General features: G+C 31.9%; 1 protein-coding gene across 1 annotated transcript; it reads left to right on the forward strand.

Moving 5' to 3' along the window:
• Window positions 1–690: 690 nt before the first annotated feature.
• Window positions 691–5388, forward strand: LOC126769970 (uncharacterized). The gene is made up of 9 exons (XM_050489040.1): window positions 691–958; window positions 1042–1245; window positions 1498–1566; window positions 1817–1942; window positions 2064–2261; window positions 2811–2951; window positions 3342–4082; window positions 4183–4412; window positions 4684–5388. The coding sequence occupies exons 1-9, from the start codon at window positions 815–817 to the stop codon at window positions 5327–5329; spliced, it is 2499 nt and encodes an 832-aa protein (XP_050344997.1). The 5' UTR covers window positions 691–814; the 3' UTR covers window positions 5330–5388.
• The last annotated feature ends 12559 nt before the right edge of the window (window positions 5389–17947 follow it).

A 17947-nucleotide genomic window follows, 5' to 3' on the forward strand; every position in this document is an offset into this window, starting at 1 on the left:
TTCTGGAGGGTATTTGAAATTAAGAATAATTTCCAATTTAGGGATCCAACATGCAACACCAACACAACTTTTATCAGATAATTTGGAGGCATCTGTAAATATGGTAAAGTGATCAGAAAAATCTCTACCTACAATATCAAGGAAATGACTATCAGCGCACACAGTTTTCTTATCTATACCCAAAGAAAGAATGATGTTGAGCTTATTAATATAAGAGAATCGTAAGAAATGGAATAAATAGGGTTAATATTTGATTTAAATATGGGAGAGGGTAATTTAGTAAATTTAAGATAGCTTTTTAAGATGCATGGAATATTTTGATTTGAATTTATAAGATTAGAAAACTGGTTTAGACAGTGAAGAAGAGGATGAGACGATAGGTAGGTAGGTACCTAGCTAATAAGCAACGTCTTTTGTCAACTGTCAATGTCGCTGTCAATGTCATAGTATGATTCTAATATTTATTGTAATCTGTAGATAGTCTACTTGTGTAAAATATTGTAACAAATGCGATAATGTTCTTTTATTATTAATATAAATAAAGTAAGAATAACATTCGTACTTAATATCGTAGCGAATCTGAGTATTGAGTATATTTTTTATTGAATTAAGAGTTTTAATATGCGTAAAAGGAAATGAAAACATCGATTGACTTGACATTACAGAGTACAGAGAGGAACAGGACAGACATTCACATCACTCAATGAAGCCAAAATCGAAGCTAATTAAAATTAAATGAGATTTGGTATGGTTTCCTTGCTATACCGATAGTATGTAAAATATATGGAAAAACGTTATAAAATTTCTAATCGAAATGGTGATTCAAAAGACTAGCACTAATATAGACGCTAACAAAAACATAGCAGTTATAGATAACAGTACAAGTGGTACATGGAATTTCCAAGCGCCAACTAAAATAATTAATATTCGTACAAATACAGCGGCGACAATGCAAGCGGTATGTATAAGTTTATGTGGAAATCATCAATACATAATTTAGTTGCATGTGATAATTGTTATTTTATTTGTTAATGTTTTTAGAAACAGCCTATTACTCGACAGATAGCGATAAGCACATTGGCGGCTATGCATCGAAGATTCAGCCTGCCAGGTCCTGTGCAGCCGCACTCAAGACCAATTGCCGAATTTCGTGCCAGTGCTAACAAGTCCCTTGACATGTTGAGGCAAACCATACAATCTGCTGTAACAAGGGAAATTGATCAAGTCATTAAAAAATATTTGGAAGTAAGCACTTTATACATTCCTTCCTCCTTTTTAAAAGAGCTGACAAGCTTAATTTATAACATTTATATATAATTATTATTAATTTATAATATTTATATCATTTATAAAATTTATTACATTATACTTAATAAAATATTATTATTATGCAGTTGATCCTCACTCTTAAATGCTGTTATAATAAATAACAGTATAAATTGTATAATAATATTAACTTTTTTATAGAGTATTTTTATGTAAATTTTTGTTTCTCAGAAATTTTTTGTTCCTGCCGTAAACAACATTCGATTGAACTTAGGAGATGAGTCCGTCAGTGAAGATCAGGTGAATAAATCACTGTATTAAATGTTTTGTAAAGAAATTTTGCTATTACTACATGTGGTCATGTTATCTTATTGTGTGCTTAATACTTAAGTGTTACTAATAAAATATAACAGATTATGAAAATGGATAAAAATGAATGACTTTTTTATTTATTTAAATACTTTAATTGCCTGAAAGGCGGGCTTAACACTTTAATCAATTTATTTATGTAAATAATCCTAAAGTTCCTTTGTAAATTATTTCTTTTCAGGTTCGAGCAGTTTGTCGTGCTATGTTGGATGCAACAAGATTGTTATATTCCACACCATCTCGTACAACACAACCGGGTTACGAAACAACTGATGATAACACAGATAATAAACTGACGAAACAAGCAGTAAGAATAATATTCTATAAATTTAAATAAGTATATTAAAATACAATAATTTTAATGCTTTTATGTATATTAAGTTTGTTTGTCTGCTTATAATATATATTTGTAAATTAAATATTAATAGCTGCAGAACCCACAAAGTAAGAGGAAGGACACTGATATTGATATAGACTTTATAAGAGCTAAGAAAATAAAACAAGAAGAGATCATTGAAGGTTCTTCATCACCATTGCCATCACCAGCTATTCGGGACCCAGAGAAGTGGAATCCTGCAAGACTTACACAGGATACATTATTTATTATGGGATCTCATGCTCATAAGGTATATAATAAATTAGAGAATATGTAAAAAAAAATTCATAGTGTTAAGTAAAAATTAAATTAATTTTCCCTCAACTTTACCTATACTTGCAATAGTACAGTTAATTAATAATTTATTTTACTTATCGTTTTTTATGAATTGCTAAGTTTTAACAATATATTTTGTAAAATGTTATATTATGTAATAAATATGTAATAAATTGGTGACATAAACCTCATATTAATAATAATATCAACTGAAGGGTCGAATTTAAATTTGGGTCCAAATGATTTTTGTTAAATCATAATAGGAGATATATTTGGAGTGCGCAAGTTGAAATAACATACAATAATAAAAATAATTCCTCAGTTGTCTTGTTTCACTTACTGGGTTTTTCATGAAAAATAACATTATTTTAAATAAAAAGTATTACAAAGTGTGTATTCTCTAATAAATTGTTTGAATAGGCGGTTCTATTGCTTAAAATCAATTCTACTAGAAAGTAGACTATTAATTTTTTTTACTGCATGTTTATAACTCTAGAATCTTGATTTTGGTGTTTATTTGCAGGTGCTTGGTCTTGGTAATTCTCGAGGTCGTTTATATACAAGACATGCAGGACTGTTAAGATATCCAGCAGACAGCGTTGACAAAGAGTGGATAGCCAATCACAACTTGGTAAATGCTGTCGGAGGCAAAACTTATATAATGGTTAGAAAGTTTTATTGTATCCTTATATTTAAAATAATTGTTTTTATTGGTGGTAGGGTTTTATATAAGTCCGTCATAGCATAACAATAATTATAATTCATCTTATGCAGAGTATCAGTTGGGTGAATAACTGCTACATGTGTCCACCAATCCACATTGGAGTATAATGAGATTAGATCTTAACCTTCTTAAACGAGGCTTTAACCCAGCCGTGGGACATTTACATGCAGTTACTGTACTTTTTTTACAGCAATACCAATTATGATTGAAGGGATAATTATATAGTGTATTAGGTCCCATGACAAGAGACTTAAAATTTCATTTAAACTAACAAATTCAATATGAATTTAATTATAGAGATGGTTTACAAGTGGGACAATATTTTTTTAGGTGTTGGAGGATATTGAAGAACTGGCTAGAAGTGACACTTATAAACATAGCTCCTTGCCCTTGCTGGGTGAATTGACTGGATTTAAAGTACCACCATTTATGTTACGAAAAATAAAAGGATATGTATTAAGAAGGTCATTGAGTGGCGACCTCAACGCAGATAGCCCTCAACCGTCCACAAGTGTCGTTCAAGAAGAGAAATTTAAAATAGATGACATCAAATTGGAAGTTCATGATGATTTCGATTCTGCAAATTTTAACGCAAGTCAGTATATGACGAACTCTGATAATTCAAGAGCCTTCGCCGAGGTGCCGATGATGAAAGAAGATACAGATTTTGCCGATATTAAAGTTGAAGACATTGATGATATAAAAGTAGATGGTATAAAAATGGAGGATTTAGATGAAATGAAAGTAGACGAGATTAAAGTTGAAGATTTAGATGTTAACGATATTAAAGTTGAGAATATAGATGATATAAATGTTGATGCTATTAAAGTTGAAGATATTAAGTTGGAAACTGACGATGCTTTTGATCTTTGTAAGCAAGCTGATGATGAACAAAGCAATTTAGTAGATGGCCTTCTAGACGCTGACATAGAATTCCTAAGCCGAAATTTGGGCAATATAGAAAGTGATGCAGATGCGAGGAAAACTATTGAGAAATTGACTGGAGCTAATCCTGATACCATCACATTGGTCGGTGATGAATTCGACTTGGGAACTACTCTTAACACGAACGTAAGCAAATAATTATATCTTGAATAGTAGACACAGTAATCTGCCTACCTAATGTTTATTATTATTATTAATATAAATAACCAAAAATTTGTTATTCCAGTTTACTAGCAATCAAAGTACAAAATGCATAACCGTAGCGTCAACAACTAGTGGAATGATACACAGCGTGCCAGTAGCTCATATAGCTCCGCCTCGTATCACTGGCAGCACTGTCCACTACTACACCAGTTCAGGTTTACAACCCAGTGGTCAGAGAACTATACACCATCTACCTCAAGCCACTGTTACCATACAAAGTATTCCTGGATCCAATTCTCATATGATTCGTGGGTAAGTTTAGATTTAAAATAAAATTTAAGACACTAAGGCTTAGCGAATTTGGTTGCCCATCAAATCGACCACAAAACAGAATGACATACCGGATGTTATTTGAAATTGTTAATTAATACACAGAAATTAGAGGTGCAGTGATTATTTTTTTTTGAAATATATATAAAGAAGTCATAATTAATTAATAAATAATCGATCAATAATTCCTAAAGTCCCTATTTTATGCATTATTAAATGACGCTTAAACTATATAATTTTTATTTTGTTGTAGAATACCGATCAACGCAAAATCAGGTACAATTAGTACGGTAGTGTCCCAAGGAACGGGTAGTACGATCATCGGCTTCGGGACACGAACGTCGAACGCGACGATTATAGGAACGCCGCAGTATGTGAATGTCTCATCGAAATCATTCCCCACTGGAAACATTCTGCACAATGCCATAGTGTCGAAGAACATCATCAATCGGAACATGGGAGCCGCTTCTCCGGGGGTATCCTTCAACGTGACCACAGTAAGACCTTCATACTCAACCACGCCAAAAAGCACAGTCGTTACAGGCACATCAGCGGACTTTGATAACATTTCCACCACGAAAGATATGATCGATAATGCTTGTAACTCGTCGCTTATGTTGAAAAAGGTTTTGACTTTGGGTAGCGCGGCAGCCTCGAAGTCTTTCATGATGCACAATACCCAAAAGGTACTATCGACTGGCTTCGCTAATGGCGTCACCCCGCCTCCCAATGTAACCATCGTTAGTTCGGGGACGAGTGGGGGTATGTTAAATAACACCAACTTAGGGGGCGGTTCAAATATGGGCATTGCATCTAACGGAAATTTAAGCGCGACTCACGCGACTCTCTCCGCTTTATTGTCATCCAACGCAGAAAATGTTAAAGGTAAAAATAATTAACTACACATTCCATTTAAGTTGTGTTACTTTGAGCATTGATCTCGTTTGTGTTTTTTTTTTTTATTACAAATGTGCCGTTTTTTTACACAAAGCAAGGTTATCGTTTTAATTGGTTATTTTAAATTTAAATATGTTAAACTGTGATCTTATAAGATCTTTCGAGTTTGTGATAAAAATCTCAAGTGAGTAATTTTATCTACCTCTTAAGTTACCTGATGATTAGTTATTAATGTCGATGTTGTGCCAAAGTTATATCATTATATCGGTATTGAGAAATATATATTAACGTTTAAGATGTGTTGTAGTCGGAAAATGCTTCTGAACTTTATATATATTTATTTAGCTTATATAGGTTATTAAACCTTCTACAGGTTCAGAAACAACAGACTAAACAGCAGTTTTAAAATTTAATTTTAAGATTTTAAAATCCAATAGTTTTATATACATGTCAAAGATTACATAACGTTTGAATTTCCATTATGTGTGGGTAAAAGTCACAAAAAATGGAGCTAATAAAAGGGAAATTTCGACACAATAATATGCCATTATGGTAATTGCATTAAAAGAAAAACCAGTATTGAGCTAATCTGTACGTATTCCGACAAGTAATAATAATTATATTATTTCTGTATATACAAATTGTACAAAATCAGTAAAGATTTTGCACAATTTGTAAGCAGACACTTCACAATTACAGCAAGCAATTATAAAATCATCATCATATAAAAATATGCATATTTATTTTATTTAGATAATTTACTTCAAACATTGATTATAAGGTAAAAATTTGGTTTTATAGAACCCTCGTAGATTAATGACGTAATTGTAGGAAAAATTAAAAATTTAAATTTCGTGTCTAAAAATTTAAATAAGAGTTAATAAAATAATTCGATTTTATCGTATTGTGTAGTGTATTTCCTTGTAGTAAAGGTTGTGAAAACTAAACGTTTCTTACGAAGAAGTAATGGTTTTGAGTAAAACGGAATTGAATAAATTAGCGATATCAATTACTAATTATTTATTAGCTTGGTTTTAATGCAATTATAAAATGCTAATTTACATTTCGCCTTATTCAGTATTAAGTATTCCAAAGGCTGTGTGTTACGATGTCATTGCTTTATGTTACGAGTATATTTAAAAATAAATTTTTGGAAATATTTTTCATTAGCGAAAAATTCATTTCATTATATAGGACTATTCATTTTTTAATTCACGTTATATTTCTCGTAAATTTCTTGACTTAGCTACAAGTGTCAAATGACGAAATGTCTAAAAAAAACAATAACAATCAAGTTGTTCCGCAAAAGTCAAATTTATGTTTATGGTTTAATCAGAAAATACTAACACCCGTATTATGTTACTTCTTTACTTTATGTTAAGGTGCTTATATGCTTTGTTTGTGGCAATATTATTTTATATGCTTTAATATCAAAAACGAAAAGACTGCATATTTATTTATTTGTGATATAACTGCTTCAGCAGCTTTCCGTGCAATTTTGCTTTTTAAATTAGTATAAATTTTGACAGTGCTTTTTAATCTGTATTTTTTATTGTCTATGGAATTTAATGTCGCCGTACAAATTTTAGCTTAGCTTTAAAATGTATACCACTAATAGGTATAAATTTCGATCGTGTGGTTTGGCTGTTAAATGTTATTAATGTCGTATTAAAATGCTTTTATTGTGTATTTTTAGACGTTCTTACTATACGACAATCGGCTAAATAATTTACCTTTACGCACCTTTTAATTTTTTGTCGTATTATACCAATTTGATGAGTACCCTAAGTAAATAAGTGTGGCAGAGTTGAACTATCGTTTGACTGTATAATATAAAAAAAAGCCATACACATTTTGTTTGTCTTTGTTTATTTCGATTCGTCGATATAGTAAAAACGAATTTTCAAAACGTTCGCTTTGAATGTCGTTCAGAAATGTGGTTGTGAATGTTAATAATTTTTTTTTAAATATAAACTTTCTAAGTGTTATTTTGAAAATGTTATTATTAATAATATCGTTTTCGTTCTGTGTATTATTGCTCAATATTTTGTTTTATACATTTTTGATGTTTATTTATTTTGTTTCGTTAATTATCCGTTTAGGATTAATAATTATAATGTATGACACATACAGGCAAAGGTGATTTAACCCGTGATGCAAGTAATATCTAATAACTCGTATTTTTTGCGAAAATGTTAAACAATAGAAATTAAATGTGACGAATTGTGTCAGAAATATCGACAACAATAAACTACGCTAATTAGATGTTACGTTTCGTTTGCAATATTTTAATAATAAACGATTTTGAAATCCAATAGTTTTATATACATGTCGAAGATTACATAACGGTTGAATTTCCACTATGTGTGGGTAAAAATTTATCTAAAATGTTTACAATTATGTTTGTGTGTGGTTCTAAATTAGTAACAAAATTTTAAGTAAGTGCCACCCAAACTATCGAGCTAAAATTTTGCACACATTCCTTGTTTTTATATATTCAATATTATTAGTACATTATACTTTTTTTTAACTTTTGGGTAAATGAAATTTTGTAACTAAATTTATCACTCGAACGATAGAACTGAGCTGTGTTTGGTTTTATTAAAATAAATATTAATTTGAATACATACACCTACTGATTCAAAATGCTCTTAAGTTATATATATATATATATTTATATTTTAAAACTAGGCTATTGAATGTAGTAGACGAAAAATATTGAATTGTAATTTGAAAAATTTCGGGATAAATCACACTTGCTGAAGTTTAATTTATTCAATTTGCTTATTATAATTAAAAATACTTGTACTTTATTTGTTCTCATGAATGTTTTTAGCATTTTTTCGCTCTTTATTAATTTATTATTATTATTTAGGTGTAAGTCGTTTCAAATATTGTGGCTGTGTAATAAATTATAAGATGATCCAATCTTAAACTGTTTATCATTAGTGAATCTTTTTGTCATAGAAATGTTACCTATTCCAATCGAAGGAGTAAAGGTAATTACTTGCGGTTCGCTAATAGCTCTGCTATATTATGTACTATAAACATTGCTTGATAAATATATCTTTATAATACAATACTGTTCCACATATATCGACTTTTACTGGTAGTAGAGTTTGTGCAAGCTCGTCTCGGTAGGAACCACCCACTGATCAGATATTCTACCGCAAAACAGCAGTGCCAATGCCAATGTCTATGGGCGTTGGTGACCACTTACCACCAGGTGGCCCATATGCTGGTCCGCCTTCCTATTCTATAAAAAAACTTGAATTTTATATTCAAAGTTCCGATAACTTCACTGACATGACGCCATTTTTTTGCGAAACTATAATGAATATCATAGATTATTGAAGATATCGACCAAAGATACCGCGTCAATTCAACTTCTAAGTTGTTTATTTGTTTTTACTCCTTTTGTGGTCGGACTAGGCTATATATAATTTGCATAATGTCGTACAATAAGTGCGCTTTAATTAAATAATAAATAGTATTAGGTAAACACGGAAAAAAACCTAAAAATACTATTTAATATAAAATTTGCAATGGAAAATATATAATTATATAATTTACTGGTGGTAGGGCTTTGTGCAAGCTCGTCTGGGTAGGTACCACCCACTCATCAGATATTCTACCGCAAAACAGCAATACTTGATATTGTTGTGTTCCGGTTTGAAGGGTGAGTAAGCCAGTGTAATTACAGGCACAAGGGACATAAAATCTTAGTTCCCAAGGTTGGTGGCGCATTGGATATGTAAGCGATGGTTGACATTTCTTACAATGCCAATGTCTAAGAGCGTTGGTGACCACTTACCATCAGGTGGCCCATATGCTCGTCCGCCTTCCTATTCTATAAAAAAAAAAAAATCCAGGCGAATGGTTTATTTTCTTAATTTTTTTTTAATATTTCTCATTCTTTAATCAGTCGATGTAATAAAATTAAAAAGAAAGCTTTAACAATTATTACCATTTTAGAATAATGAGGCTTTGAAATATCTACGTAAAAGTGTATTTAAAGACTATTCCGGTGTGAACTAGTGATAATATTATCGATTTTTCCTCTTGAACGCATTAGCTTAGTAATTCGCTTATGTCGTAATGATATCATTAAAATATATACATTTATAAAATAATGTCTATCGGTCTAACGGAAGTCGTTATTGTGTTTTATAAAAAAAAACCTCATTACAGATAAGTAATTGAAATACCTTTTATTTGAATAGATAAAATTTTTATCAAATTTAAGTCTTTAAGCCTTGACTTCAAATACGTTATTTTAGAGTAAAAATATGTATAGTATAGTCACTAGCAGTTTTTAAAATTTTATGACACGAACAAAACCATTAATCAGTAAATAAAAAAAAAAAAGGGGAGAGGAGGCCTTAGCCCAGCAGTGGGACATTTACAGGCTGTTACTGTACTGTACTGTAGTAAATAATAAATTAATTCTAGGTTTGTGAGTTCATTATTATATTTATTATTATTATAAGTTTGTTTTGTATTGTTTTATCGGATTTACACATGAGTGATCGCGATTCACCTCGTCAAAAGTCAAGCCAACGTTCGCGTAGACAGTAACATACCGGCTACACGTTCCCCGTGTTCATTACTACTCGTAACAACTACAATAGCTTCTAATAAACGTCGTCCACGGTTTAGCGGATGCCGCTAGACTTTGGTGTTTCGTGAAAAGACTTGTTTTTACCCGCGGCTTCGCCCACGTTTGTTTTACAATATTAGTAAGGACAGTAACAGTAACAGCCTGTTAATGTCCCACTGCTGGGCTAAGGCCTCCTCTCCCTTTTGAGGAGAAGGTTTGGAGCTTATTCCACCACGCTGCTCCAATGCGTGTTGGTAGAATACACATGTGGCAGAATTTCAATGAAATTAGATACATACAGGTTTTCTTACGATGTTTTCCTTCACCGTCAAGCACGAGATGAATTATAAACACAAATTAAGCACATGAAAATTCAGTGGTGCTTGCCAAGTTTGAACCCACGATCATCGGTTAAGATTCACGCGGTCTAACCACTAGGCCATCTCGGATTAGTAAGGACGCGCTGCGTAAAATATCACGTGAAGTGAAGGATCTGAATGACTAATTCTTTATCCGCATTGAAATATTAAGTATGAGTCTTTTACAACATTAAAATATTTAACGATGAATACGCGCCTGTAACCGAATTTGAAAATACTAATAGTTCGTAATATCCGCGAAATGTATTTACAATTTAGAGCTAATAGCGGTTGTTACTTTCGGGTTTTCACGAAAAGAAAATGTAGTAAATGCCAAGATTTATATAATATAAATAAAACGAAAGGTTTGTTTTAAAAATCCCCTGTGACAGCCCTAGATATTTGTAAAAGTAATTAATTATCCAGTTTTTTACCTCAATAACCTATAGCATTACGAGTATAAATCAGAAAAATTTAAAGATTCAGTTTTGTTTTCTATCGAGAAAATTTTATGCCTTATGTATTTAAACAGACACAACCCATATAAATATAGTTTTGTAATTGGCAATTTTACTTTGAAGGTCGCTTTGATACGAGTCCCTTTGTCTAGCTCCCAAAAAACCGCTTTCGACGCCAGCGTCACGAGCAATGGCTTAATTAAGTCGCGAGGCGATTGACGAGTACATTGATTATATGTACATAGCGTCTACACCTTACTGAGCCGCTCGTCTTATCACTCGCGCGCTTGTGTAAATGCGTCTATAATCTATGCAATGAACTAGTTTCCGCCCGCCGCTTCACCCGCGTATAAGACGAGGAGAGGGGCAGGAGTTAGGTGCACTATGACTTTACCTCTTACAATTTGTATGCGAAATTTCATGGTTGAGTAGTTAAAAAAAACAAACAAAGTCACTTTCTCATTTATAATATTAGTATGGATACTGCTACGATATTTTGATGAAAATATTTTATACTTTTAAATGTTATTAATTTATTTAATCGTGCCTGTTATTTATTTAATACATACATTATATAGAACGTTTAAGCAGTTTCGTTTTAACCGGGGAGTCTCGCGATATATCTCTTTTGTTTGTAGATAATATGTCTGGTTCTTATTGTGCGGTATATGAAACCTTCTGTCTTCAGACACGAAGAGATCACGGTCTATCCGCTGTTTGAAATTCTATTGATTGAACAAAAGTATTAAAATAGAATAATGGTGTAGTTGTAACATCCCGAAAAGTAATGAAACAGTATAAAATGACTTTTATAGCGTTTTATTTTTGAACTTTATCGTTACTGAACAAAACGTAACGCCTTTTTATGGTTATCTTCAAATTAAAGTGGTGGAGAATAAATATAGTTAGAATAGAATTTTCCTATTTAAAATTTGAAGCCATATGTACTAAATATTTGTCGACCGCGGCTTTGCCCGCTTATTTTTGTCAGGTGTTAGGTATCAAAAAGGAAGCCGGAGTTCAGCTTGCAAACTATAAAAGACCACCAACATAAACGTGGTAATCGCTGCAGCGGTTATTAAAGATATATTTATTTATATTCAGCTTCTCATTAGCTATCAAATATCAATGACCCGCAATTAGATCGAACCAAACCAAAGTGAACCAAGCAACAAAATTGCACATGTATATTTAGTCATTAGAAATTCCTAAAAAAATATTAAAATTATTCAAGTATTCCTATGAAAGCTTTTAAAACGAAACATCCACGTTGTAACTATTTAGTTATCACAGTCGGGAAAACATCACACTTGGTGATAGAGCTTTGTGCAAGCTCGTCTGGGTTGGTACTACCCACTCAACACATTTTTTTTTTTATAGAATAGGAAGGCGGACGAGCATATGGGCCACCTGATGGTAAGTGGTCACCAACGCTCTTAGACATTGGCATTGTAAGAAATGTCAACCATCGCTTACATATCCAATGCGCCACCAACCTTGGGAACTAAGATTTTATGTCCCTTGTGCCTGTAATTACACTGGCTCACTCACCCTTCAAACCGGAACACAACAATATCAAGTATTGCTGTTTTGCGGTAGAATATCTGATGAGTGGGTGGTACCTACCCAGACGAGCTTGCACAAAGCCCTACCACCAGTTTAAAAGTCAAACAGCAATACTTAGTATTGCTGGGTTCCGGTTAGTTTCCACAGCTTGTGCCGCATTAACGATGTAAGGAATGCTTAATATTTCTTAAAGAACCAATGTCGATGGCCGATGGTTATCCTTTGCCATCAGGTGGCCCAACTGCCGTCCGTATTCTTATTTTATATAAAAAAACTTACGGCACCTGTGTATTGTTAGTGCAAAATTTCTTTTATAAAAATTAATTCGTTTAAAAGTTCAAAAATTGCATGTTTATTTTTAATTTAAGAATTTAATTGCCACACACACACATTCCAGACGGGTCCGTTTTACATGAGGGTAATGTTTTCAGGGGTCATGTATGTATGTGACTTTCTTTGTTCCACCATAATATTTATACACTTAAACAGTTTTGTATGGTATCGTTAGAATATTTACTATATATATTATCTCCCAGGATGGTTCCTGGGAGATACTGGCTATAATGTTTTTAATTTTTACTAAAATGTTTTTTTGGTAGTCGTGTTTTTTAATTGTGGATTTAGTCATAATTAGTTATTAATTATTCGTTTATTTTCCATTTAAAGTTATACGTCTAAACAAAACAATGAAAAAAGGTGACAAATTAATTAATTAGTGAAATGATTCAACAATGTTGGTTATTGGTATTCGGCATTGAAACGAATATTCACTCGAGTGACGTTCTTCAGAGTGAATGTGTCTGATACCACCTTTAGAATAGATTAGACAAGTAAAATCTATACTAAGGAGCGTCTTAAGTAATCGTTAAAGGATCGATGATAATGATGATGTCCTCCGGACCGATTTCGGCCGCGGTTGCCAAACTCAGGAGAGACTTACTAGCTCATGACATACTATGATCTCCAACTGTTTGCGCAAACACAGGTGCACTTTCTATTTCTTTACTCTCATAATCCAATGGAACGCCAACGGCTTTATGTCCTTTAAGAGAACCTCGGATTTAAGGACCTCGGGATCTGTGGCCTTATATCTAGCCACTAGACAGTTATCATTATATATTAGTTACCATGGAAATAATAGAAGAAAATAAAAAAATATGAATAAAAATAGAATTAGAAAGTATAATACTTTCCCGTTTTGTTACTGCCAAATCTTCACGAAGGGACTTGAAATTTATAAAAAGATCTTAGTTTCGTAATTGAAACACACTTATATTATGGAAGAAGGATGTGGAGCATGGTTAATACTGATTATGTTAAATAAAACCAATTTATCCAACTCGGCAGCGTTTTTTTACAGTCCTCCACGGTGACAACTCTTATAATTATACCCGCCTTTTTTAATTAAAAACCGTGTTGCCATCCCAAAAATATTAAAAAACAAATACAGAAAAATATTACGACATACTAATTAATAAACTATCATAAAATTAATTAAATATGAGAAAACAAAATAAAATCAATAAATTATGAGAAAATAAAAGACAATAAATTAAATATACTATCACTAATTCTACTCGTCTATTGTTACAACCTATTTGTTACACTAATAAAGATTTTTGCGAAATTTAGCTTAGATGTGTTGCGTTGCACCCTCTCAATCTTCAGTTTAATCAAATTTATCCGTTCGAAGTGCCAAATGCATATAAGATCATATTTACTGGTAGTAGAGCTTTGTGCAAGCTCGTCTGGGTAGGTACCGACCACTCATCAGATATTCTACCGCAAAACAGCAGTATTGTTAGTATTGTTGTGTTCCGGTTTGAAGGGTGAGTGAGCCAGTGTAATTACAGGCACAAGGGACATAAAATCTTAGTTCCCAAGGTTGGTGGCGCATTGGCTATAAGCGATGGTTGACATTTCTTACAATGCCAATGTCTAAGGGCGTTTGGTGACCACTAACTACCACTATCAGGTAGCCCATATGCTCACCCGCCGCCTATTCTATAAAAAATTGCATATAAGTGCATATATGATCAAGGCAAGACACAATCAAGACAAGTCAAATAAATTTTATCTGTATATTTTTGTGAATAGGCAAGCATATCCCGCTGAAGCGCGCTAATATTTTATTTAACTTCCGCAAGCGAACTAACCTAACGCAGTAGTGTCAGTAAAAAAAGGAAATTATATTTTTTTTATGCGCTACCATACATTTTACATATGATCACTATTTTGTACTATAAGTATGAGGAGGATTATTTTTTTAAATTAAAAAAATATGTCTTGTTCAACCGTTAAATTAATTTTTTTTTAATTTGTTTTTTTTTGTTGTGCCGTATATATAATTTTGTGTAGAAGTATAAAACTAATTTTCTCAATAAACAAATGTTTCAAGCAATGTATTAGAAATACGGTTAAATTAAATGTTTATTCTGTTAGAACCGTGGTTGTATACCTGTATTTATCACGTCGAGAGTATATTTTACCTGCGCAGTTAAATTCCCAATTGACACACACAAACTCAACACACGTTAAATATCGATGAAATCTATTATTAGTTTGTGGGATATAAACAGAACGTTTGCATATGGTGTTATCGGTATTCAAACCGGCAATTTCAACTGTATTGTTGTTTAACTTACTAAATATTTTTTAAATAAATAAAAAACACTTGTGATACTGGTTTTGAGGCTTACTACTAGCAGCTATTAGAGTTCTAGAATCTGGCTTGATCATCAGATAAACTTGTTCATCCTTTTAAAGTTTCGAATCGATATAAAGTTATCTAAAGTCGACTTCCTTCCATTAGACTACAATAATAAATTTAAATTAAAAATATATATTATATTATCGCTTTACGTCAAAACTTATTAAATCTAATAATAAGATTAGAAAAAATATTAGTTGTTGACTTGCCCAGAAGGGAACGGGGGACTTGTGTGTTATGAACTTAATGTTCTCCAAAATCCTACCTTCTTTCATACTTTTGTTGATCCATACAAGTGAAGTTTTTTCTTTATATTTTAAAGTAAATAGTGTAGGTACTGTACAACCTTTTTCAATCGTTGTTGAATAGGTTATCTTTGAATTGTAATCTATATTCTTTTATTATAAAAAGCTTGTTTCTTTATATATTTGAATTCTCTAATCCTGGAACTAGTCAGATTGATTGAACAATTATATTCGTATTTGTCTAATTTTTGAGGGAGGTTATTTAACATCATGCTATGACCCACGGAGAGACGGCAGGAACATTAAACATAAGTGAAACCACGTGCAGTTAGTTTTATATAACTGAGTTCACTTACATCTTGGTGCCTGAAGAATGTCAAATTCTGTGAAAGAATTCTCTTAACGAGGTCGAATCTCGACGTAGGTCTAGATCGTCAAATGGCTGAAAGTGAAATGCGATATTGGCTGGAATCATTTATAATATTTATATGAAACACGCATCAAAATAACGTAACAACTTTAGTCGGTTTCCAACATTTAACGATCGGGTCGAGCGTCGAGTGTCAAATTTGTTCCCTACGTCAATAGCTTTGCTGTACATTTTCAGAATTATTATATTGAGATCTTTATTTTTAAAATATTATAATTGATTTTGTTCCTTGAAATTAAATTTAAGAAAAAGCTTTAATTTTGCGGATTGTTTTTTATAGTTTAATTGTTTCAAAACTATTTCTGATAATTTCGACATAATAGTTTTGTATAAATCAATGATCGTCGTTAAAAATCAGATTGCATACTTGTCGCCTTATATATTTTAATGTCTTTTCAGATTCAATAAATTTGTAATGTAAACATAACTTTATATCACTTGAAATATCGTGACAAAATTTTAAAATACCTTCAGGCAAATGAAATATTTGCAATTTTATATGTAAGCTTCTGATTACTTAATCCCAAGTTATTGCGCTTCCGTTGAATTTAAATGAAAAGTGTCATGTTGGTTAATATGAAATGTTACGTAGGAAAATAAGATGGTGTAAAAAATTTCGATTATTTCCTAGCGACAAAGTAAAATATATATAGACTCGTTTTTAAATTGAAATAAAATTTATTCAGTGTGTAATTTTTTCATCTACATTTACAACTATAATATAATATTACGTATAGGTCACTAATATGCGGAAGAATTATGGGTAATCAAAATTATTTATTTTAAGGAAATTATAAAAAAACATTATCCTGTTTTATATTTTCCAGTTTTTTTATTCGTCAATTAAATTCATTTTAATATTGCGTAAATGTTTACTAGCCCGAGCCGGAAGTATTGCACGCTCGCTACGAAATGGATTGCATGGATTTGCTGATAGTATGCAATATGCATCTCTTATATTCGTAGCGTCCGGATTTATTAATGAAACGCTTTTAGCCGAGTGTATATCGTAATTTTCGTTAAAATTAACGACATATGTGCTTTTTTGTAAACAGATCAATAAGAATGTGCGAATGTATAAAATCTAGTTTGAGTTCATATTTCATTGATTTTCTTGAGGATCAAAAATATATCATTTTTATATAATATAAATTTACATATCCTACGATTGATGATAAAGAACATATATTAATAGGAGTCCGTGCCGATGCGTGCTGTAAACTGTATGTATACATATGTATATGTATGACGTCATTCAGACGTAACGAAATGCTTGCTCGGAATCCGTTGACTGCCGGTATTTTCTATCGAGAAATGCTCGCAATAGAGGCATTGTCGATAGTGTATGAATGTAGTCCTTAGATATATGTGTATTTTGTATAGACATATATCTAAGGACTACTATCCAAAATCCATTTTTGCCGTGCGTGTAACACTTTCGTCGCGATTTAGTTAACACTTATTGGAATAGAATATGGTTATTTCAAATACTTATAAACCAAAAATATATGTTTTTCTATATGATAATTCAAAATATGATAATATTTAAATTTACTAAATTTTAGACCATAAGTGATATTGTCATAATATATTATTATACCTATGTAAACATATTAAAATATCTACCTAATGTAAAAAATCATTATTGTTGATTCTACCTACTTATATCACACTACTGCCAAATGTTTTATCTAAATGTGAGCTTGTATAACAAGTAATAAAATGTGTGTATATGAACTATTGTATAATTTTATTTATTTATTATACATTAAAATTACTTTTTAAAATATATAAGTTAATAGTTATCTTGAAAATGTGTTTAGTACGTAGCGACGTCTGTCATTTACATTACAACGTAGCATTTTGTTCCGCGTAGTAAATCGGATTTTCGCGCTACCCTATTTCATAACATTGTGTCAAGCTGTTATATGTCGTTTCTATCTGACGCAATAGAAACCTTACAGCAAACATAATTATACAATTTTCTCGAAAAAATTAAACTGCGTTTTCAATTGCAATATTGGTATGTAATGCAAATACTGTATTTTGTTTTATATCAAAATTAATATTTCGAAGGTAAAGTTTCAAAATTCAGTTGTAGCGTGGGGGTGGCTTGTCGGTAGTGGGTGCGCGGTGGGCGTGCTCGCGGGGGCGGCCGTTCGGCGCTGCGTGCTGGCGCGGAGCGTCGGTCGCGGCGGGGGGCGCGAGCACGTGTAGCGCGCTCACGTGGTGGTGACGAGCGCGCTCGCGTC

This window comes from Nymphalis io, chromosome 8 (genome assembly GCF_905147045.1).
Source record: "Nymphalis io chromosome 8, ilAglIoxx1.1, whole genome shotgun sequence".
NCBI classification, from domain to species: domain Eukaryota; kingdom Metazoa; phylum Arthropoda; class Insecta; order Lepidoptera; family Nymphalidae; genus Nymphalis; species Nymphalis io.